Source organism: Mya arenaria, chromosome 4 (genome assembly GCF_026914265.1).
Source record: "Mya arenaria isolate MELC-2E11 chromosome 4, ASM2691426v1".
NCBI lineage: Eukaryota > Metazoa > Mollusca > Bivalvia > Myida > Myidae > Mya > Mya arenaria.
The window spans coordinates 63,229,479-63,255,333 of NC_069125.1; the positions used below are offsets into that span (position 1 = coordinate 63,229,479).

The window sequence follows — 25,855 nt, forward strand, 5'->3', positions numbered from 1 at the left end:
GTAACAAGGTCATGAGGTCAGAAAACACCGTGGTCACATGGTCTTTATCCACCAATGGCTGCAGAGCTTTGGCAGCCATTTCTCTTGTTTTCATAACAGGGCTTGCACTACATCTGAAAAGAATGATGTAATTGCAATATCATACAGCAACTATGCACTGACTATAAAATTGTTGAAGGCATAATGCCCCAAACTGATATTTCAAACATTTTCTTTGAGACCCATTTCTCTTTGTGGTAGCTCAAGTACTCATTGTGTTTTTTTTTTAATTTTATGATTTAGATCATAACTCCATGCAGTGGCATTTCATATTCAACAATACAACCATACTTCAAGTGGCTAGGCCAAAAATGTGCAGTGCGGCAGGACTAAAATACAATTTATAATCCACTTGATTTCCACCCAGCTATTTATTGTGTATTGTGAAAATACCAAATGGCAGGAATAAGACACCATAGATAAGCGAATTATTGAAATTTTAATTTTGAACATGAGACAAACAACCAAAATTTCTAAACATGTCTGCAACATGTATTTTATTTGAATAAAAGTCTATACTACATGTTACAGGTTTACTGCAATGCCTTTAATTATCATTAGTCATACAAATTTATGGCATTACAAATTATTGTTGCAGATCATTCAAATAATCTAGGGAATAGGTTCCAAATTGGATCATTCAAACGTACATTTCAATAGTTCAATGAATAAGGAAAAATGATGCACATCATCCATCAAAAAACAAACAGTTAAACATGTCATAAAGCAGTCCTCAAATAAGATAAAACAAGAATTTTCTGTCAAACAAGGAGCTTCTGGATAATTTAACCAATAAAGCCAGGGTTGTGGGCCTAGCTAAAACATACATGTATATGCATATTCAGGGCTTCTAAAAACCGGCAATTTGCCGGTCTGGACCGATTGTGACCAAGCCAGACCGATTTCAGTTTCAAAAAGTGTAAAAAAAATCGGTCCCAAATTTACTATTTTTTTTTTTTGTAATTTCGGTCCAAAACGACTAAGCATATTGTCTCTGGCTACCTGTGTACAAAGTTTCATTAGAATATCTTGAAATGTTTAATTTTGTTATGGCCAAGGTTAAAATGTTTGCATATCGCCAACTATGATGACAACAACAACAACAACAAGGCTGTTTTAATGCCTTAATTTAGTTAAAGGATTATATCACCAAGTCCAATTCTAAATATGATTTTGTTTTTTTGAACTGAAAAAAGTCTTAATAAATATCATTTTTAAAAAAGCCATGCTAATATTTGCAAGTCCAAATGTTGTGCAAATTCTGATTTTGGATTTAGAAGTACTTACTTGATGACATAAGGTATGAAGGCGGGGAGGTTGAGACTGGTATCGGTCCCCTCCATGGCGGATGGAAACAGTCGGCCGAGAACCATCAGGACAGGAAACAGCCCTGGGTGGAGACGGTGGGCGATGTCTTCTGTTGCCATGGCGATCTCACCTAGCAGGAATTGATACAGGATTGGGTAGTTGTAGAAGAACGTTCGCCCTGTCTGGCTGCAATAGTGGTAATTGACAAGTGTTTAGTTTGGCTTCTATTTACAAAGAAAATGCATTACATGAACTAAATTTTCATTATGACACTCTTTCCTTTAATATTCATGTAAGAATAATTGTGGTGTAAAAAAAGAAACCTGTTAGGCTGTTACTGTTCAATAAATAAAGGCTTATGATTAAAATAATTTGCTAAATGGAATAAAAAATGGCTTTAATAAAGGCTTTTACCAATTTTTCCTTGAAAAAGTTGACTCGTCTTTGCTCCTTTTGACACCAAAAACCCGAGTCATCATTGCAGTCATCAACAAGGTGGCTGAATTCCTGACCTATGATACATGTAAGGCATTTGACAAGTTTTAGCAGGTTCAATACAGAAAAAAGGAAGTCCACAATCTTTAAAAAGTTACTTTAATACCTCAACAAACTCTGCCCCATCTGTTGCCACACCTTGTTTGCCTACTTTTTATAAGGCTGTTACATAATATTATATATACAAACTTTGATTCAAGTCCTTTTGATGGACACAACAATCTATGATAGACAAGTGGTGCATGCTTAAATTATACCATGAGTAAATGAAAGGGGTCACATGATATTGTAAGAACCTACAGCCCAAAGAGGAGACTTGAATCCCAGTATGGCCACCCGCAACCCGTCAGCAATGAATGGGGCTACATCATCCTTCAGTCGGGAGTCTTTGTACAGAGCCCGCAGGATGTTCAGCGCATGCACCTAGAAAAAAGAATAAACAAGTATATGAGTATTAATGACATGCATATATCAAATCATTACATGTTGAAGCTCAGATTACTGTTGATATACAAATGTCTACAAACAAAGAAAATACTTTTTTGTGACACAGAAAAGTTCAAACAAATTATTGTACATGAGAATACACTATATATCATATGAATTTTAAAGAGAAATGACAGAAAGTTGCTATGCCTATCTCTTTTTGTAAAAAAAGCCATTTGATTCTTACTTTTCCTGTGCATGTATCCATGGTAACTGCAGACTGGTCAAGGGCAAGGCCAAGTAACTCCTGCACTGTTTGTCTGAAACACTGGCGACCAGTCGAACTTGGCTCTGTGGTGACAAGGGCCTGCAAACGGACATTTGATCAGATCTATCAGAAGAAAAAACTGAAAATGTGTAATATTAATTAAATTAAACAAATCAATTGAATATAGCTTTATATATGTTTAATAAGCTAGTAATTTAAAAGAGCAAAGAACTATTATAGTCTAAATTTGATTTCATAAAAAAGGCAATTACTTGCTTACTATTAGTATCATTGGGTAAATAAAACTGATTTACCAACTTTCATCAGAAATACAATTTGATATTTGAATCTATTTTACAATATTTAACGAGAAAAAAAATGTATGTATGCAAACAACTACATGTCATGACTGATTCCCTGTAAGAATTACCTGCACATAAAAGGGTACGCCAGCACTCCTCCTTGTGGCACAGAGGCGGGAGTCATGTGATCGGATGTCAGACATCACCTCCCCCAGCCACTTGCTGGGCAGGCTGAGCAGAATGAGGCTAGGACTCCTGTCATTGTTGTACAGTTCTTTTGAGATGTTTACACTTAATAATTTAAGATTAGCAACAAACAATATAATACATGGAGTGAAATTGATATAAGAAGTGATATAAGAAGTAATTGTAGGTAAATGTAGTTTAAAGAGGGAATCAGTGTTAAAGCGTATGAAGTCTTGTGTGACCTAACAAGATTAAGAGTCTTTTAATATGACACTTTGTGGAAGAACAAATATTGAATAATTGCTTACCTCCAGAGGACCTCAGTGACCTTCACAAAGCCAGCATAGGCCAGCTCAAATGCCCCTCTATGTTTAGACTCCAGCAACAGACTTGTGAAGTATTTGCCAATTTCCAAGACCTGAGTGAATATAGATTCCAGTTCTAGTACAATATTCATACAAGCAACATAGCCACATGAAAACATTAAAAAAATAAAAGTTATTGAGCCATTTAATGGCAGGGACTTGCCAGTAAAATAGCAGACCTTGTGTTTATTGCAGTTTTCAATATACGGTATTGACATTTCTTAATTCTACACAAAAGTTTTTAAACAACAAGAGATGTACTGGTCAAAGGCAAACTACAACTGAAGTTTCATGTTCCTGAGCCATTGTTGAGTTATTATGTTATTTTTTTCCCAAAAAACTCACCCCTAAGACAATAGGCGTCACTACTGGTCAAGGCAACCTACCACTTAAGTCAAATCGTTGTTGCACAGAATACTAAGTTTAGACAATGACACTATGTGCATTCATGAACTCTGTTTAATGATACTTTAGAAATTCAACATGAGTATAGTCATAGATAAAATCTATGTCCAGATACAGTTTTATCATAGCAGCGGATAATACTTTCAATAAAACTTCTCAGTAACCTCTAGAATATGCTGTGTTCAATACACATGTACTAAATTATACTTAGATCATACCATTCACATGCTTTAATATTTATCAATAAAAACTGATATGTTTTAATTTAGAATATTCACTATAAACATGACTTACAAATGCTCAGTTATTTGACAATCCGATGACACAACATGAGTCTAGAAGTTCTTGTTTTCAATAACTTTCAAATTAAATATACATACTAACAAACCCATTACTTAAGAGTTCTTACCTGTTCAAAATTGAGAAGCTCCCATCATCATCCTGTAGGGGCAGTGCTGAGGTGAGCTGGCCGAGAATGAGTGAGATCTCCTTTACCGTCCGCCAGCAGCACACAGTCAGGTACTCCGGCATCAACATGACTGTCTCGTGGCTCCGGGCCACACTGTCTGCATCCATGATACCCAAAGAGGACAGGTCTGTAACACACATGAGAACAAGTTTAAAAGATATTCATTGTCAGTTACTCTGGCATTTATGTCACCATCTTGTGGCTCTGGGCTACACTGTCAACATCCAAAGTAGCAAGCTTTGACAGGTGTGTTATACACAAGAGCCATGGTAAACACACTGTTAGTAACTCAGCATCACTGTCCCATGACTTTAGGCCACACAGTCCACATCCATATACCAAGAGAGGACAAGTCTGTAATACACAAGAGACACTGTTAACAGATATTCACTGTCAGTTTAGTATGAATGCCACTTTTGCATGGCTCCTGGCTACACAGTCCACATCCAAAGTACCAAGGTAAGACAGGTCTTCAACACACAAGAGACAAGGTAATTGACATTTACTGTAAGGTTCTCTGGTATCAACCCCACTGTTAAATGGCTCCTGGCCACATTCTCCACATACAGAGAAGCAAGGATAGAGAGGTTTTCAAATAAAACCATAGAACCAGTCTCAACTGTTGATACATGTTCTGTAGATGCTTCTTCATCTCTAACAACTGCTGGCAATAACTTAACTTCACTAAAAGCATGATTATTTTTTTAATATTTGTGACTGTGTTTTACAATACTTCACTTAGCTAGAAACACAACAATCATTGTTAGTCTGTAAATGTAATCACATTGAACTGGCTAATTTACTCGAAGAATAACTGCACTATGCTAATGCTTATCAATCAGACTACTAAATATTTATTATGAGTATTACCTGTGAGTGACTCAGTGGGGACATTCCCCTCTGGTGAGGAGTTGCAAACCACCGGCGACACAATGGCAGATATCTGCATATACAGGCTGATGAATTTCTTCAGTAGCTGCCTCCAGGCTGATAAATATTCATCAGGGATAGTTCTGAAACAGATGAACACTGGTATGAGAAAAACAATATCATAAATTTCAGGTTGCATAATTATTTATACAGCCTAGCCACAGTTCATTTATGACATATTAAGTATGGTTTTGATATTAGACTAGCATGAATATAAACAAATACTTTAGTGAACAGAAAGAGAAAAGCATATGGTATATAACTTTCAGCTTTAAGCTTCAGTAAAAGCAGTTAATTTTAAAACTCCTCAAGACTATATTCAAAAGCATATTGAGTTTGAGACTCCAAACTCTATTCTGCATACTTTGTTGTCAAAACATTCTTACAAGAGCAATAATGCTAAAAGTTGCTGTATCTAACACAAATATCATGTTCTACGAGATATTAAATATTCTTTGAAACATTTAAGATCTCCCTTATCTGCCCCTGATTCTCAAACTCTGGCTCAAAATGTTTGTGAATATGGGACCTGGTGCAGACACACTGCACGCTTACCTGAAGTGTATATTGTTGAAGCAATACCTCATACACATGAGGGTGGGGTAAAGGGGCGAGGTGGCTGCTGCCACTATCAGGCTGGTCTTGGCTGTACGGTACTGACTCTCCAGGCTAGACAGCAAGATGCGCAACAACAAGTAGCTCTGCGATACCTCTGAGTCTCCACTCCCTCTTACATTATATTCTTTTGCTAAAGATTCTTTTACTTCATTTAAGTCATGCTTTTCATACACAGCTCCTGTAACTTGTGATATATGTGCTGTTCCAGTGTCACCAGTCAGACTGCCTCCATCATTCCCGCCTCCTGATGGGTGTATATACTGTAAAAGAATGTCCCTTGCACGTGGCTGCTGGGTGAGCACGGAGAACAGGTATGCCCCCGTCGTGCTGTCCTGGGTCGGGCACTTTGGGACAAGGTCAGGGCAAGGTCAAATACCTCTTGCAGGATATCAGCTGTCTAAAGTATATGAGAAGTCTCATGCAGCAACTTAATTTTACTGTCTCATAACATAGGATCTTTTATACTGTAAATGTTGCGAGTCTTCTATACATTTGCAAACACAAATTGATAAGACTGATAATCAAATGGTAGAGATTTCTTATATAGCTTTAAAAATCTTAAATGCTTTAATCCAAAAGAAAGTACAAAAAAATACATATACTATGTGTATTCCTGTTCTTCTTCTTCTTATTATTATAATTCATTTATTGAAATGTCAAAAGTTTCACTTCATATACATAACATGCTGACTTACCATCAAACATTGCGTTTCAGAGTGGGTGGCCAGTGTCTTCAATATTCTGGCAGCCTCATGTTTGTTGTCCTCGAACGTGTCCGTGAGACAGAACAGCAGGGTATGGATGTCCGTCATCCGCAAGCCCGGAAAGAAGCTGAACCCACATCCGGCCTCATTGCCTGGAATAAGCACCAAAAATTTGAGGTATAGCCTAATAATGAACAAAAGTTCTTATTATTAATATTATCATAAAACTAGAATAACGCAAGTCAGATATGTCACCCTTCAAGAAAGGCACCTTTTTTTTTAATAAAGATCACCATAACCTTGACCTTTAACCAACAGACTCCAAATCATACTAAGTTCAGAAGGTAGCTCTGACCTTAACCTTGAAGGGACATGGGTCTTGAGCGGCACACATATTCATGCTATGAATGGTCACTTCCGCCAAATAATGTTAAAATCTGACCATAATTTGGAAAATATGGACCGGAACAATAAAGGACAGACTGATGGATGACGGACATGACCTATATAGCCCACCCTTCTTTTTGCAATGCAGGGGTATAATAAGGACCATTTACTGACAATGGCTAGTTTGAAGACCCTGTAACAAGTCTTTCAAAAGTCATTAATTGTAAACTAAAGTTTATTCCCTATGGGTCTGCCATGCTTTGTGGCAGAACATTGAATAGTTGTAACCATTGTAACCTTTTGGTATGCAGATTTTTGCTAGAAATAGAGAAAGATATACATGTATATTCACAGTGTTATCAAAAACAGGACTAACTATATACATATCAATTATAAGAAATAAGCCATACCCTTCTCCAAGGAGCCAAATATTGCATGGAGCAGAGCCAGAGTGGTGAGGCAGGTGGTTTTCTGGGCAAACACTGCCCCAGGATAGAGACTGTCTAACATACAACCCCTCAACCATTGCAGGAAATCCTGGAACACACACATGTACAAACGTTGTCTCCTTGGTATTAGTTTTAGTTTATAATCTGTTTGAGCTTAATTTTAAGTTGCACTTGACTTCATATCATGGGAAGCCACAAGTAGCGTTCAATTGATTAAGGAGCCATGAATTTGTCTGTTGTGTAGCTCGAATCTATGACATTTTGGGTGAGTTTGTATTTAATTTGGATTTAAACAAAAAGGTAAAAAGGGTCTTGCTACACATGTGGATGTTGTTGCTGGCAAAATACCTAATCACATGAAAATGCCAACGGCACCAAGGCTATCAAATTGCAGGGGCATTTTGTCTTTGGAGAACAGAACATGGGCTAAAATCCTATGCCACATATGATGGCTCTTACCATATAGTTCTGAAGATGATGCTTGACAGCAGGAGTTTTAGACATTTGCTTTCTCAAGGGTCCACTACTTTCCTTCATTCTTAAAAGCAACTGTGGGAAAATATAGATAAGATTATACAATACTATACATCACAAACATTCAAAAACAGTATCACTTTACAATTTGACAGCAATGTTTAGCTATAAAAAAAGAAAAACTATTTGAAGATACTTAAAACATCACAAAAAAAGGTCTGATTAAACACACCTGATTGGTGAAATCACAAGCCTCATCACAAAATTATTAAACCAAACTGAATAAGTTGTGAGTAACTTATAATGATTGACTTGTTCTTCTTTCAATTCACAGGATATTGATTAGTAATAATATACCAGAGCAGACACCTGATCTTTTAAGGTATACCATCCATTATTAGGATGCAAAGATGTGTTGGTGCATTTAAGATATTTATATTGAAATTGTTTCTAAGTTTAATTTATATTGCTTAACCATTATATTATTTTTGTACAGATTATATTTTTAAATAACACCATACTGACGCTATTATTTTGATAAATTATGATACATTAAAGAGATATTAAGAAAAAATATTTTACTACGATTATTATAGTAATTTTATTAATTTGTTTCTTAAATAACATAATGTCTATATAAAAAAGCTCACTGTGAAAAATATTCAAAATTAACATTTTGTAACTTTTAAATGAAATTTTACCAGTAGCAATTTGTATTAATGATGGATTGATTACCTTAATGAGAGTGTTAAACTGCTGCCTGAATGCCGAGTTCAGAACAAACAACTAACCCTTTTCATGAGAACAAAAATAAGCTGCCTAAATGCCGAGTTCAGAACAAACAACTAACCCTTTTCATGAGAACAAAAATAAGCTGCCTGAATGCCGAGTTCAGAACAAACAACTAACCCTTTTCATGAGAACAAAAATAAGCTGCCTAAATGCCGAGTTCAGAACAAACAACTAACCCTTTTCATGAGAACAAAAATAAGCTGCCTAAATGCCGAGTTCAGAACAAACAACTAACCCTTTTCATGAGAACAAAAATCAGCTGCCTGAATGCTGAGTTTAGGGCAGACATCCAACTTTTTTAATAAGAGCAGTAAACTGCTTCTTGAATGCCGAATTCAGAACAGACAACTAACCTTTTTAATGAGAGTTTTTAACAGCTGCCTGAATGCAGAATTCAGAAGAGACAACTAACCTTTTTAATGAGAGCAGTAAACTGCTGCCTGAATGCTGAGTTCTGATTATTTAGGTTGCTGGGTATAAATCTCTTCACGAGCAAGATCTCGCAGTTCTCCACAGGCTCAGCCGTCTTCTGGTTCTCACACAGGAGGGCAAAAGCATCCAGTCGCACCTGCTCGTCCTTGCAAACAAGGGCATGCTCCAGCAAACCTACGTCAACAATCCCTAACCACAGGTCCTTGGATTGTTGTGATATATTTTCCATGTCACTGGTGCTGCATTCTTCTGTTTCCTTCAGACTAGTCTTTTTCTTAGAGCCTTCCTTGGAAGGCTTTGCTGGCTTAGCTGTTTGATGAGAGTTTTCCTCTAACAGTGATTTTCTCTTACTGCCAGACTTAAGCTGTCCCATGGCTCTAGCTCTACGTAGACACAATATCAATGCTCCAATCACATTTCCTGAAAATAAATAGTACATGTTATTAGTTTTTGTATTTTGGTAAGGGAAACTGGTACACTCAACCTCCATAATAACAATCTAATTTAAAAGCAAAAACACAAATGATGCCTTATCTTTAAAACCATTTCCAAATATCACTAAATCCAGAAATACGGAATTATTTTTCTGTAGTTTATGTAGTCTACATGTACAGTTTGAACATTGCCGATGATAGCAATTATATGACAGAAATAGTCGTTTTTTGAACAATGCAGCATTTTGCCGTACATTGGTATATGTTTATTTCTAAGATTTAATTATTCTTTTAGAGCTGTTCGTTGGTCTTTATTATGAGAAATAAAAAACATGAGGGCATGAGGACTGCTTGCAACTAGTAGAGGATTTTTAACAAAATCGATTTTATTTAACATTTTACTGACCGTTCCAAGGCGGTACCTAACAATCCTTGATAAACAATAGTTTTTTATATACCGGTAGTATATATTATGCACTGTGCTGTTTGTCGAGTTTTGTGTTGTTGTTCCATGTTTCTTGTTTGTGATTTTTTGTTTTCTATGTCTTTGTCCTTTACCCTGTGCCATTAAAGAGGGTTTATGTTTAAACTTTTAACTACTGATTTTTTTCAGTAGTTTTTCATATATAAAGTATTCAATTCCATTCAATTGACTTCATACAAATATTGGCTTTCTTTCCTATGTTGGATCATTTATAATCAAAACAACTTAGGAGATATACACATAGTATATCTTTTAGTGTCTTTTCTGCCCAAACACAAGCATAGCGTAGAACCAATGAATGTGTGGCATTGCAATGTAAAACATATACATGTGTGCATTAAAGAAAACAATTGAAAATTCGGACTACCAGTTCATTCTGAAATTGCTTCATTCATTGATCATGGTTACGCCCATCTACAATTCCAGATGAAAAAAAAATTGGGGGAACATTCTGTTTGTTTTTTGTCCACTATTGTATATGCCTCGTATTTAAGCCACCTTTAAGTTTGTTTTTTGTCCACTATTGTATATGCCTCATATTCAAGCCACCTTTATGTTTGTTTTTTGTCCACTATTGTATATGCCTGGTATTCAAGCCACCTTTATGTTTGTTTTTTGTCCACTATTGTATATGCCTCATATTCAAGCCACCTTTATGTTTGTTTTTTGTCCACTATTGTATATGCCTGGTAGTCAAGCCACCTTTATGTTGTTGTTTTTTCCGCTATTGTATATGCCTCATATTCAAGCCACCTTTTATGTTTGTTTTTTGTCCACTATTGTATATGGCTCGTAGTCAAGCCACCTTTATGTTTGTTTTTTGTCCACTATTGTATATGCCTCGTATTTAAGCCACCTTTTATGTTTGTTTTTTGTCGACTATTGTAAATGTCTCATATTCAAGCCTCCTTTATGTTTGTTTTTTGTCCACTATTGTATATGGCTTGTATTCAAGCCACCTTTATGTTTGTTATTTGTCCACTATTGTATATGCCTCATATTCAAGCCTCCTTTATGTTTGTTTTTGTCCACTATTGTATATGGCTCGTAGTCAAGCCACCTTTATGTTTGTTTTTTGTCGACTATTGTATATGCCTCATATTCAAGCCACCTTTATGTTTGTTTTTTGTCGACTATTGTATATGCCTCATATTCAAGCCTCCTTTATGTTTGTTTTTTGTCCACTATTGTATATGCCTCATATTCAAGCCTCCTTTATGTTTGTTTTTGTCCACTATTGTATATGCCTCATATTCAAGCCACCTTTATGTTTGTTTTTTGTCGACTATTGTATATGCCTCATATTCAAGCCTCCTTTATGTTTGTTTTTGTCCACTATTGTATATGCCTCGTATTTAAGCCACCTTTTATGTTTGTTTTTTGTCGACTATTGTATATGCCTCATATTCAAGCCTCCTTTATGTTTGTTTTTTGTCCACTATTGTATATGCCTCATATCCAAGCCTCCTTTATGTTTGTTTTTGTCCACTATTGTATATGCCAGGTAGTCAAGCCTCCTTTATGTTTGTTTTTGTCCACTATTGTATATGCCAGGTAGTCAAGCCACCTTTATGTTTGTTTTTGTCCACTATTGTATATGCCAGGTAGTCAAGCCACCTTTATGTTTGTTTTTTGTCCACTATTGTATATGCCTCGTATTTAAGCCACCTTTTATGTTTGTTTTTTGTCGACTATTGTATATGCCTCATATTCAAGCCTCCTTTATGTTTGTTTTTTGTCCACTATTGTATATGCCAGGTAGTCAAGCCTCCTTTATGTTTGTTTTTTGTCCACTATTGTATATGCCAGGTAGTCAAGCCACCTTTATGTTTGTTTTTTTGTCCACTATTGTATATGCCTCGTATTTAAGCCACCTTTTATGTTTGTTTTTGTCGACTATTGTATATGCCTCATATTCAAGCCTCCTTTATGTTTGTTTTTTTGTCCACTATTGTATATGCCAGGTAGTCAAGCCTCCTTTATGTTTGTTTTTGTCCACTATTGTATATGCCAGGTAGTCAAGCCACCTTTATGTTTGTTTTTTGTCCACTATTGTATATGCCTCGTATTTAAGCCACCTTTTATGTTTGTTTTTTGTCGACTATTGTATATGCCTCATATTCAAGCCACCTTTATGTTTGTTTTTGTCCACTATTGTATATGCCTCATATTCAAGCCTCCTTTATGTTTGTTTTTTGTCCACTATTGTATATGCCTCATATTCAAGCCTCCTTTATGTTTGTTTTTTGTCCACTATTGTATATGGCTCATAGTCAAGCCACCTTTATGTTTGTTTTTTGTCCACTATTGTATATGCCTCATATTCAAGCCTCCTTTATGTTTGTTTTTTGTCCACTATTGTATATGCCAGGTAGTCAAGCCTCCTTTATGTTTGTTTTTGTCCACTATTGTATATGCCAGGTAGTCAAGCCACCTTTATGTTTGTTTTTTGTCCACTATTGTATATGCCTCGTATTTAAGCCACCTTTTATGTTTGTTTTTTGTCGACTATTGTATATGCCTCATATTCAAGCCACCTTTATGTTTGTTTTTGTCCACTATTGTATATGCCTCATATTCAAGCCACCTTTTATGTTTGTTTTTGTCCACTATTGTATATGCCTCATATTCAAGCCTCCTTTATGTTTGTTTTTTGTCCACTATTGTATATGCCTGGTATTCAAGCCTCCTTTATGTTTGTTTTTGGTCCACATTTGTATATGCCTCATATTCAAGCCTCCTTTATGTTTGTTTTTTGTCCACTATTGTAAATGCCTTGTATTCAAGCCTCCTTTATGTTTGTTTTATGTCCACTATTGTATATGCCTCATATTCAAGCCACTTTTATGTTTGTTTTTTGTCCACTATTGTATATGGCTTGTATTCAAGCCACCTTAATGTTTGTTTTTTGTCCACTATTGTATATGCCTCATAATCAAGCCACCTTTATGTTTGTTATTTGTCCACTATTGTATATGCCTGGTAGTCAAGCCACCTTTATGTTTGTTTTTTGTCCACTATTGTATATTCCTGGTATTTAAGCCACCTTTATGTTTGTTTTTTGTCCACTATTGTATATGCCTCATATTCAAGCCTTCTTTATGTTTGTTTTTTGTCCACTATTGTATATGGCTCATAGTCAAGCCACCTTTATGTTTGTTTTTGTCCACTATTGTATATGCCTCATATTCAAGCCACCTTTATGTTTGTTTTTTGTCCACTATTGTATATGCCTGGTATTCAAGCCACCTTTATGTTTGTTTTTTGTCCACTATTGTATATGCCGCATATTTAAGCCACTTTTATGTTTGTTTTTTGTCCACTATTGTAAATGTCTCATATTCTAGCCTCCTTTATATTTGCTTTTTGTCCACTTTTGTATTTGTCTGGTATTTAAGCCACCTTTATGTTCGTTTTTTTGTCTACTATTGTAAATGCCTCATATTCAAGCCACCTTTATGTTTGTTTTTTGTCCACTTTTGTATTTGCCTGGTATTTAAGTCTCCTTTATGTTTGTTTTTTGTCCACTATTGTATATGCCTCATATCCAAGCCACTTTTATGTTTGTTTTTTTGTCCACTATTGTATATGCCTGGTATTCAAGCCACCTTTATGTTTGTTTTTTGTCCACACATGTATTCGCCTCGTATTCAAGCCACCTTTATGTTTGTTTTTTTTTGTCCACTATTGTATATATGCCTCATATTCAAGCCACCTTTATGTTTGTTTTTTTTTGTCCACTTTTGTATATGCCTCATATTCAAGCCACCTTTGTGTTTGTTTTTTTGTCCACTATTGTATATGCCACATATTCAAGCCACCTTTATGTTTGTTTTTTGTCCACTATTGTATATGGCTCATATTCAAGCCACCTTTATGTTTGTTTTTTGTCCACTATTGTATATGCCTCATATTCAAGCCACCTTTATGTTTGTTTTTTGTCCACTATTGTATATGGCTCATATTCAAGCCACCTTTATGTTTGTTTTTGTCCACTTTTGTATGCCTCATATTCAAGCCTCCTTTATGTTTGTTTTTTGTCCACTATTGTATATGCCTCGTATTCAAGCCACCTTTATGTTTGTTTTTTGTCCACTATTGTATATGCCTGGTAGTCAAGCCACCTTTATGTTTGTTTTTTGTCCACTTTTGTATATGCCTTGTATTTAAGCCTCCTTTATGTTTGTTTTTTGTCCACTATTGAATATGTTTCATATTTAAGCCACCTCTGGAGTCACATGAACAAAATCAATGGATAATCTGTAAAAATCATGTGCCAAAGGAGGCGAGATGCAGAATAAAAATGATCCCTGCATGAATGTATCATATATACCTGATTCAATGTTTGACTGCTTTTCAGTTAGCCTTCCGGACAACCAATGAACCATGTCTGCCAAAACATTTTCACCACACTTCAGTAACCTTGGTAACACATACTGTAATAAAAGCATCACATTTATACTAGTTTTTTAAAACATTTAATAAAATAAAATGTAAATACTAAATTTCATAAACAGTATTTATTGTTTTTACTTGTTGAAACAGGGTCTAACATGTTACTAAATATTGATGTGTCAACAAAAATGATTTCTATGGCAAAAAAATTGTTTTTTTAAAAATGATTCAAAAGGAACCCCCTGTCATGTATTATCATTTGCAATTTTCATCACACTTACCTCAATGGTGTGCTTCTTTTGGAGCGTGGTTGGACCACAGAGAACCCTGATAACTGGCTCCACCCATTCACTGAACCATGTCTGCTTGGCTGTATCTGCTTGATCAGCTACCAAGATCTCAAACATGTGGCTTAGGAATAACTTTTCATACAGCTCACTGGCCTGGAAAAGCATTATTCAAATAAATTGACCACCCCAGTAACTCGATAAATCCTTAGCTGCAGTTAATATGACGACCTTTTTTCCCAGTTTAAATTGAATAATTCATGAGCATTCATCATGGATAGAAGACCTGCTTTTATGTTGCATGAATTGTTCTAGAGTGAAAAAAATAATATCAGACTTTTCACAGGAGTAACGAACACTTCGCCTGGACACAAGAATGGAAAACATTTACTCATTTAGAAATAAATGTTCCAAAATTTATTTTAATCCATTGATTCTTTTATCACCATTGTGTTTTTTTTTATATTTTCTTTTTGTAAAAGAATTTGATAAGGGGCCCATAACTTCATCAAACCAAAGTTGAAAATGACCTGTATTTTATGGTGTTAACATCTGTTGCAACAATTGTTTAAATCTGTTGAACTTTTCATCAGTTATCTTCCAGACAAAACCAACAGAATGGCTGACAAGCTCACTCCAATGTAACATCTTAAATTTTGTTTGGTGGGGGTATAATTATTTTTATGCATAATGTGCAAGTGGATGAATACTAAATCAAAACATTTCATCTTACATAACAGGCCAGAGTGTGTTCCTGCAATTGCTGCAAAATTGCTGCTGCTATCCCAGACTGCCACTGCAACATCCTGGCACTTCCAAGATGGCCTACCAGTGCTGCCAGGGTGCCATATTTGCCTTTACAAGACCAAGGCACATCATGGAGAATGGTACAGGTAAGCTTGTGAAGGAAGGGATCATCCATGATAGATAATCCTGAAAGAAAAACAGTTTCTAGCATTGTCAGCCCATGTAAAACAATCACACCTGATCAATATGAAACAAGAGTACCATGAGTTGATGTCAATGATCTATTTATGTACACTTCATGGTCAAGAAGTTAAAATGTTATTTATTTTACAATAATTGGGAATGAAAATATATTAACTTATGCTAGGGTACCCTCTTTGGCACAATGTTGCGTGAGAATGTGGTCTTGTGTTGGGGGGAACCAAAATACAAGTAGAAACCACACTTGGTAGTACAAATGTATCATGTGAATATCTGGAAACTTTTTATAATTATGGCAAAGTTATAAATTTGACCATGATGCCAACAAATGACACTCGACTCTAAATTTACGAAAATACTTTTTGACATTTTTTTGAAAACATAAATACCATACTAACACCTGGTGATACTGGTCATAAACAGATAGGATATAGGTTATACCTTTACGGTTGAGAAAGTAAATGTGAATGGCCAGCACATTCTGGAATATGTCTCTCACTGTGAATCGCACTGCCTGGAAGAAAAATAAAACTGCTGTGCCAAATGACTGACCATTCTCTTCTTTCAATTGTGTAACCAGTTATATTTTAACGGCCTTAGGTATTTCTTGTGCACGGATGTTATTATAAAAAAAAAAAAAAAAAAATATGTATACATAATGATTTAAGGCAACAGACAGGGCACAGTGTTGGCCATTGAAAGCACTCAATATGCACTCAGTTTTTCTTACATCAATAGCATCCTCCCAGGCAGTGAACACAAACTGTAGAATGGTCTGCATGGCAACACTGTCACCATGGAAATGACCCCACACATCATCAGTAGCTGTTGTCATGGCTAAGTTATCTCTAGAAAATATTATGAAAGGTAACTAACCCATTAAGAATTAACTTACAAACTAACTATAATTTAATTTAAAAAAAGTAAACATTAAAATACAGTTGAAATATGTTATGGGAACTTAGCGAAAAACTTGTTTATACTTATCAATTTATTTTGTGTATTACTTGTATCAATTGTATATTACAATCATGAAACACTGCTTACTAGTTTACTATTAATGGAAAGCTTATGCATTTAAGGCTATTATTTATTTCCGTCCACAGTGACACTAATACACAACACGTTTTATTAGCAGCTTAAACTGGGCAGGATCAAATTCTTACAAAACAAATTGTTTGAAATAAGTAAATGTACAACACAAATGTTCATGCCCTGCATATTTATATACTGAATATGCCCCAATAGAGACACTAGAACCAAAGAATGAATACAATTAGTATGTAAGTAAAACACAAAGGATGAACAACTTGGTATTTTATTATACCCATAGTTATACACATTTCTACCTAGAACATGTAATGTCATCTAATGAAAACCCAATAGTGCAAAAGTCTACCTAATTCTCTGCGTCAGAAAGCAGACAGACTTGGCAGCCAACAGCTTACTCCCAACATCAGAGCAACTGGAAACAAGTAAAATAATGTCAGGAAATTTAAATACTGAAAACCCCAGTACGTACATTAGTATTTAATATTGCTCAATCTAAAATGTATGTTATTAACATGATACATGACACTATAACTTAATTCATGTCAACAATTACATTTTCTACTTGGATAATAGTTCAATATCCAAACAAATAAAATCTCCTAAACCTCGCATATGAAACTACCTATTTTAAGTTGTATAAAGAACATAAGTTAATTGAGTTCATTCCTCTTTCTGTACAACATGTGCCTGGACATATATATAACAGCCAAACAGATATGCACCATTCTCCTAGTTCCAGAAACTCTGGCAAGAGACCATGAAGCAGGAACACCTTTCCTCCAGCTTGGCCTAAAAGTGTTTCCATGGCAGCCATGGTCAGCATTCCGTAACAGAAGCATAGGTAGCTGGATGGGGACAGACAGGTCTTGGACAGTCTGTCAAGTGGGAGGTTGGCTGCCCAGCTAAGGGGTGATGAAGGGGATGGGACCAGCTCATGGACCCAGGTCAGGTGTCCAAAGGCCGTCTTCGACAGCTGAATGAAAAATGATGCAAATGTTTTCTTCACCTGACATGATGTTATAATTGAATGGTGGACACCACAAAATAAACCATTCTGTTTTATACATTGTAGTCCACTAATTCGATTTTAAACATATACATGCACTTGTCTACTAAAATATAAGGGTAAATTGTTTGGTAAAATGTGCAGAATTACAACTTAAGAACTCCAAGTTGTTCTCAATATTTATCAGTAGCCAACATTGTACTAAAATATTATAATCATACCAAGTGAAGAATGTCGATTTCTGGACTGCAACACTTTAACATGAGGCAGATGTTCATGGCACTAGTTGTCTTACAATCAACAAGGAACTCAACTGTAAAGGATGCAGAATTTGAACAAAAACAAACTTAAATATTTCATTCTTATTCTTCTGTATTTCATTTCAAGGAGGACATAAAACAATGATACATAATTCAGTGGGTTTTTTTAAGATTGTTTCCTTTTTCAACATATTTTTATATTTGAAGAGATGTAAACACTTTTCAGCAGTTTTGGTGTCCTAATCAAAATAAATTTATAGATTTAGAGTACCTTTGTATAGAACTTCTATATCACAAAGAATGCATTGTCTGGCAATGAGCTGAAAGTGAAGCATGCTTTCTGCATCTTGTAATCTGGTTTTCAAGGTGGAGGCAGTTTTCTGGCAGATACGGTTGGTCAACTTAACAGCCACCAGGCAGTGGTGCATGACTTCATTCTGCTGTACCGGAGACTGGCTGCCATGGAAGACATAACATGGTGTATGAACATTGTATTATCAATAAAAGAAAGTGGCATATCAAAATGGTTCTTAACAAAATAACTTGTACATGCATCTGTATGTATCATTCTTATAACAATAAATATTACAAATAGTAACTTACCTTTTACATACTACCGGTACTACATAAATTTTTAATGCAGAAAAATAAATGCAAAGCTTGTGAAATGAATTACACAGTTCCTAATATGGTACCTGGTAGCTTTAATGAAGAGTAGGTTCAGCTTGGATAAGTACTCTACAGTCTCCACATTGACAATACTGACTGAAGTAATGCCTGAAAGGATAAGATGAAAGTGTGTTACATGTTTAGGCAGCTTAGGCACAATCTAAATGACATCATTAATTTATAAGAACTAACTGAAACCATCTGACTTCAAATAACTAGTTTGCATATTCTTTGTGTTATTGCGGTATCATTTTTTCTGGATAGACAGAAAGACCTTTTCACTATTTCTGTTGTCATAGCAACCCCATGTGTGGGGTGATAAGAAATAGAAAGTCATGGATACTCTTCTAATTGCCTTCTTACCGCATTTTTATCATTCTACAGTTATGCCAAGATCAAGCTCAACATTAGTACTTTCAATTGATTTGAAGACAAAGTTACCGCCTTTCAGACAAAAATCAATAGTTGTGCATAATCCTCTTATGGCATTCTTTTTACATAGTTACCAAATTTCATGAATAAAGCTTTTATACTTTCTATTTTAAGATCAAGTCAAAAGGTGATATTTTTCAATATTTGCTTTGCCATAGCAACCACAACTTTTGTCTGATGAAAATAAAAAAATGATGAGTATAATCTCCTAACAGCCCTCTATCATCTTACCAAGTACACTGTACCATTAACTTAGCTAGCACACTTCTCGAGTCATTGCAGCATCCAGTTTTTTTAGACAGACAAACAGACGGAAACCCTCTAGTTCTTAAAATCTTGTTTTAGGATGAAGCAGTCTTCTAAATCTTGGAGCTAAAGTACTGTTCAAACACTTTTACTGTTCTCAATTGTATATAGATATATATTTATTTCATCACATAACACTAAGAATACAGAGGTATTTGGTGTTTGAAGACAACATGAAACTTCTAGATACTGATGAAACCTAGATGCACTCAAATTATGAAGGCTAAAAGTCAATTCCTAAAACATATTCTCATTAGGTTTGAATTCAATGAATATCAAAACCATTGTTAAAAGGTGAAATGATCAGTTCAGCAGACTGTGCAAATATTGAAGACAATGGCTGTAATTAAAATAGTCTTTTAAATAAAAGTGCATTTTATTTCTAATTTATAAATTCTACTCAAATGAAGTGTCAACTAGGTTGTCCAAAAAGAGGCATTTCATAAACATTTTTCAAGTTTAACTCAACATGAAATAATTGTGATTTTCCTTGAATAGCATAATGGGAACCAGTTGGCAAATTTTTAAGTCTAATAATAAAGGGCCATTATTTGCAAAATACAGTTATCTAACTCGTTTATTCAATTAGGTTGGGTGGTCGAATACCATTGTATAAAGTCTCAATGCAATACATCAAGTAGTTGCTGAGATATTATCCTACGTGTGCTAACATGCAAGACCTTAACCAGAATTTCTAAGTCGCATAATAAAGGGGCAAAAATTATATAATATGAAAGAGTTATCTTACTTGATTAAATAAAAAGGTTTAATGGTTGGGAGCCTGTGTGTAAAGTTTCAATGCAATACATGATGAATTCGCTGAGGTATTGACTTAAGAGTTGTTACATGCAAAACCTTAACAAGAATCTCTATGTCGAATAAAAAAGGGGCGTAGATTGGATGGTTGAGCACCATTTATTAAAGTCTCAATGCCATACATCCAGTAGTTGCTGAGATATTAACCTATGTGTGCTTATATGCAAAACCTTAATCACAATTTCTAAGTCAAATGGCCCATAATATGCATTATATTCAAAAAAGTGTTAATGGTAAGAACCTGATTAATTTAGTTGGTTATATAGTTGGGAATACATATCTAATGTTTCAATGCAATACATAATGTATTTGCTGAGATATTGACTTAAATGTGGTTACATGCAAAACCTTAACCAGAATTTCTAAGTTGAATAATAAAGGGCAATTATTTTGCATTATATGTAAACTAGAGTTATCTTACTTGGTTAATAAAGTAGGTTGGATGGTTGAGTACTATTGTATCAAGTCTCAATGCAATACTTTAAGCAGATGCTGATATATTAACCTATGTGTGCTTACACGCAAAACCTTAACCAGAATTTCTAATTCAAATAATAAAGGCCTATTATTTGCATTAAATGCAAACTATAGTTATCTAACTTGGTTAATTACGTAGGTTGGATGGTTGAGTACCATTGAATCAAGGCTCAATGCAATACCTCAAGTAGTTGCTGAGATATTAACCTATGGGTGCTTGCACGCAAAACCTTAACCAAGGGGTGACGCCGACGTGGACGCAGACGCTTGGGTGAGTAGAATAGCTCTCCTTATTCTTCGAATTGGCGAGCTAAAAATGAGTCAGTTACCAAGTGGAAAGTTTTCTGTGATGGCTGCAATGGAATCAATGTCATGTCTAACATCCAGCATTTCATCGTTCCCCAATCCCTGGACATTCTGTGCCCCCGTGTACAGGTCAGTCAGGTGCTCAATGATGGCAGGTTGTACTGTCTGCACAGACACATCCTTGGGCAGACTTTGAAAAAAGCTGAAATACCCCTTACTAAGGTCAACATAATCCAGAGGGTTAGCTGTGAGATTTAGCTGCACCACAAGATCTTTCTCATGGCCTCTTAAACTCAAGACTTATATCAAGACTTATACCAAGCATCTTTATACCGGTATGCTTGTAAATGTCTTTAAAATAAAGCTCACAAAAAAACTACTTGTAAATACATGAGAATATTCTTTACACATTTATTTTAATTTGATGATTCCAATGTTTGAATCATGACTTTATCATGTTATAATCTCTCATTTCTTGTCAATAAAACATTAGAAAGACATTAAATAAGTTGCCATTGTTCTTATTTCTTTTTTAAATGCAGTTGACAAACCACCTTATGAGAACTCTTCGAAGGGGATTCTTCGTCGTGCAGACAAAGAACAGCTGTACCAGGTACTCAATGTGCCGATGTACAGACTCCAGCCCTTCATTAGACAGTCGCTTCTGAATACATTTTGAGACCTGGTTAAGAAAAAAATGAAACCTGATGCAGTTTAAACAGGGTTTTATTGCAATTATTTTTACTTCATAATCACTTTGCTAATTATAAAGCTATTTCAAGGTGAAATTTCGCCTAAATGAAAAATAATGCACCTCTTTATATACACATGAAATACTAATTACTTTTACCCTTAGCATGTCTTTACACATAAGAGGAACTAATTATGTTCTTAGTACTTGAAAAAAGTTGAGCATGATAGCATCAATGATTGGTTATTGAAGATGGATTAGAATAGTCTTATGTTTTTTTAAGATAGGAATACAGATAATGATATACAAATAAAATGCTTATATAGCCCGCAGCCGCACAAAATTGGAAATTGTTTTACTGTTGAAACCTTCCCTGCCCTTATTCGGTCCCACATTTAAACGGTGAGGTATAAATCTTATATGGTGAGGTATGAATCTTATACAGTTAGGTGAACCTATTAAAAAAAAAACACATGAATTATGGAATAATGTAATTGGTGCAGTTTATTACAAAACCAACAAAAAACAATCTGACACATCTAGTTAATTTATAACATCTGATATTAAAAAAAGTGAAAATGCATGATAATAACAAAAGCCATCTATATAGGCTTATCAGTATGATTGGTGGGGATACTTGAAAAATAGGAAGAATTTCATGGATAATGTTTTTATATGATGTAAGCATCAATTCATTATTATTTCTTGTTTTTTTATGCCTAAATGATAATATTTTGCAATAATAGGGCCTATTAAATATGTGAAATTTCACCTTTAAGATCACCTAACAAAACAGCATTTTAGTGAACATACAAATGTACATCATAATACAGTAACAATGTCACCAAGTATATAGATCGTAAATTATAAATAAATATAAGATCATGCATTTACAAGGATGTTCCTTCATATTTCTCACCTTTTTAAAAGAATCTACCAGGTGTTTGGCATTGTCTGCGTTTGTCAGACTCCGCAGAAGATTAAAGGTATCATCTTGTTCCACACCTTATAAAACAAAATACATGTGTAACATCTAACATTGAAAGCCTGACAAAACAAACTTTGCTTGATTTGTATGGATGATTCGGTGTGCAAACACATTCAAGATTAGTACAATATTGTACCAAGGTTTATGCAAATATTTTAAATATGAATTTGGTGAAAGATAACAATCCTGTGCAGACAGCAACGAATACACCTGTAAAAACACACTTTAAACTAGAGCTTTCACAGGAGTGACGAATACCCACAAATTCTGTCTGGACACAGGAATGGCAAACTATTCCTTTAAAGAGGCCATAACTCTGAAATTATTGTACACTGCATTAGCACTTATTATGCTTAACCAATGTGTGCCGTTTAATTAAAATCCATGAAGTAAATTTAGAAGTTATGCTTCCCAAGGAAGCTTTTTGTAAAGTTTAATTGAATTTGGACTGGTAGTTTCAGAGGATATGTTTTTTTAAAGCAAAATAGTAAATTGGCCATTTTGTTGTTGTTGCTGTTGTTGTTGATCAATCATGACCCCATGTTGTATTTTTGTAGATGGTCACCCAAGGAAGCTTCCTGTAAAGTTTCATTGAATTTGGACTGGTAGTTTCAGAGGAGATGTTTTTTTAAAGCAAAACAGGAAGTCGGCCATTTTGTTGTTGTTGTTGATCAATCGTGACCCCTTGTTGTATTTTTGTAGATGGTCACCCAAGAAAGTTTCCTGTGAAGTTTCATTGAATTTGGCCAAGTAATTTCAGAGGACAATTTTTTTAAGCAATTGTTGACAGACGGACGGACTGACGGACAGACGCCGGACAAAGACCGATCACAATAGCTCACCTTGTGCTCTGGTGAGCTAAAAAGCTTATCTACCCTACCTATTTTTCAAAAGGATGAAACCCTTACCAAACCATATTTTTTAGGCCTAAGCAATGTATATTTTAATAAACAAAAATCATTAATTTTTTATATTAATTGTTTGCCAGAATTTTTTTTATATCAAATTGTTCGTTTTAAACAATTTACAGGTTCAAAAGCAAGGAACTTGTTTTTAATCAAATGGAAGAACATACAATTGATTTAGAATGAGTTCTTAGAGTGGATTTTTTCTCTCCTTAGTTTGCAGTTGAAATATCTAATTGATATTTCCACTGTTGATATTTCACTGATATTACTTTATGTTTCACTGATAAAAAGACAAGAAATAGTAGTGTTTGTTTATTAACAGAAGAATAAATTTTAATTTAAATTATTTTTTAATTCAGTAATAAAGGCTTATTTTGGTAATTTCAAAAGGCGTAAATAGAATGACTTCAGGTAAAAAGGGCAAAATTATGCATACTAACTGCAAATTGTGAGTCAAGTATAATTATGTTAATTTAATAATCTTAATTACATGTAAATTATACTTTATTGTTTAAAATGGTCAGTAGTGAAATTATCATAACACACACTGTATAAATGCAGGCATTATCTGACTATTCTAATGGAATGAAAAACAAGTTTAAAACTTAAATAAAGCTTTCGAGTGATTATGGTTTGCATTATGTAATGAATGTGAAATCTCAGCCCATACCGGTCGAGTTCATATGTCGGCTTAAATTCAAGAAGAGAATTATCTTATGCACCAGTCAATTGTTTTACCTCTAGTTTGCCCTGAAGCGCCAAATGAATGTGATGGTTTTGTTTTCGCACTGAAATTAGCGGGAATGGGCCTCGGCTTTGTGCCGGGAAATATCCGTTCTTTAAACTGGATTTATCCACATTTAAGCCAAGCTTTCCCAGAGTTAAACAAAATTTCACGAGGTATCTAAAAAAGATTGCACCTCTTCCCGATTCTCTCCCAATTTGAAAGAAGTAGTTTCAAATTACATGATGTACCCAGGGTGCATGGGGCGTTTGGCAGGGATTTTACCAGCAGATTGTTCCCACAGGACTGGGATTTTACCTGGTATTTGCTAGATCGAAGGTTGGGGGGTGATTTAGGAAATGAATTGTTGCCATATATGTGAAACACTAGAAATGGCATTACTTCCAGCCTCAAATTTCCTATTAACATTGAAATGTATAAGGGAATGGTTTTAATAGTTGTGTGTAATCTTATTTCCTAAAAGCCATAATGACGTCTTATACCGGCTCGGTTTATATTTCAAACTCATGTTCATGATGTTGTCGATAATGACTGCGTTACCTTGGTTAAAAGTTTCGTTAATTCTTTTAAATTTAGCTGGAATAAACAGCTCTTTTGTTGTTTGTAATGCTGGCATTCTGTGCCAAGTGTCAATCTAATGCTTCATGGGCGCGCTAACGCCAAGCCAGCAGCCAATAGCTAGCAGCCAATAAGTGTTTGCGTTGACTTACGGAAATAGATACGACGAAATAGAGAAAATTGCCAAATACATTAAGTCAGCAGCCAATAAGGAATTTAATAATAACCGTAATAAAATTTGCACTGAAAATTCTTGAAATGCACCAGATTGTGGAAGTAAAAGGAAACATAAAACACATTTATTGGTGAACGCTGAATAAGAATTGGACGTAATTCAGTTTAATGCAATAAATAAAATGATGAAAGAATATCAATTAAAGAAGACAACAAGTCTGGTTTGATATCAATAACATAGATCGCTGTATAGATGTATTTGTAACCAATAAACGAGGACTGGACATTCTGTATGATGCAATAAATGTAATATTAAATGAATATTAATGAACAATTAAATAAACATACAATCATGATCAATCTCTGTTTTGACGTACAGGCCACCACAGCCTAACCAATTGAAACCAAACATCACGGAACTTGGGTGGCTGTTACGACCAGAAGGAGGCGATGTGACGCCCCAAGACCGGGTACTGGCATGTAGGGGACATCCAGGGCTATCACCTAGCACCGCCCAATAACTTCCATCTTGGGGTGAGCTTGACCAAAATTGACCCCCAACGTCCAGGACCCCCTATTTGGGTAAAACAAGCACATGGACCTACTTTGGGTGGCTGTTACGACCAGAAGGAGGCGATGTGACGCCCCAAGACCGGGTACTGGCATGTAGGGGACATCCAGGGCTATCACCTAGCACCGCCCAATAACTTCCATCTTGGGGTGAGCTTGACCAAAATTGACCCCCAACGTCCAGGACCCCCTATTTGGGTAAAACAAGCACATGGACCTACTTTGGGTGGCTGTTACGACCAGAAGGAGGCGATGTGACGCCCCAAGACCGGGTACTGGCATGTAGGGGACATCCAGGG

General features: G+C 35.2%; 1 protein-coding gene across 1 annotated transcript in view; it reads right to left on the minus strand.

Moving 5' to 3' along the window:
- LOC128230977 (thyroid adenoma-associated protein homolog) overlaps positions 1-24,922 on the minus strand; it is a 25,264-nt gene extending 342 nt beyond the window's left edge. The window contains 30 exon segments of the mRNA XM_052943402.1: positions 6-113; positions 1,327-1,533; positions 1,762-1,859; positions 2,143-2,265; positions 2,516-2,635; positions 2,967-3,093; positions 3,333-3,442; positions 4,204-4,223; positions 4,226-4,390; positions 5,134-5,276; positions 5,749-6,145; positions 6,148-6,208; positions 6,507-6,667; positions 7,313-7,439; positions 7,811-7,900; positions 9,030-9,469; positions 14,301-14,403; positions 14,644-14,805; positions 15,383-15,582; positions 16,039-16,111; positions 16,328-16,445; positions 16,997-17,062; positions 17,373-17,623; positions 17,878-17,969; positions 18,188-18,372; positions 18,612-18,693; positions 20,946-21,124; positions 21,477-21,604; positions 22,533-22,618; positions 24,795-24,922. Coding sequence (XP_052799362.1) covers positions 6-113; positions 1,327-1,533; positions 1,762-1,859; positions 2,143-2,265; positions 2,516-2,635; positions 2,967-3,093; positions 3,333-3,442; positions 4,204-4,223; positions 4,226-4,390; positions 5,134-5,276; positions 5,749-6,145; positions 6,148-6,208; positions 6,507-6,667; positions 7,313-7,439; positions 7,811-7,900; positions 9,030-9,469; positions 14,301-14,403; positions 14,644-14,805; positions 15,383-15,582; positions 16,039-16,111; positions 16,328-16,445; positions 16,997-17,062; positions 17,373-17,623; positions 17,878-17,969; positions 18,188-18,372; positions 18,612-18,693; positions 20,946-21,124; positions 21,477-21,604; positions 22,533-22,618; positions 24,795-24,870 — 4,298 coding nt within the window. The 5' untranslated portion in view covers positions 24,871-24,922.
- Between the last annotated feature and the right edge of the window lie 933 nt (positions 24,923-25,855).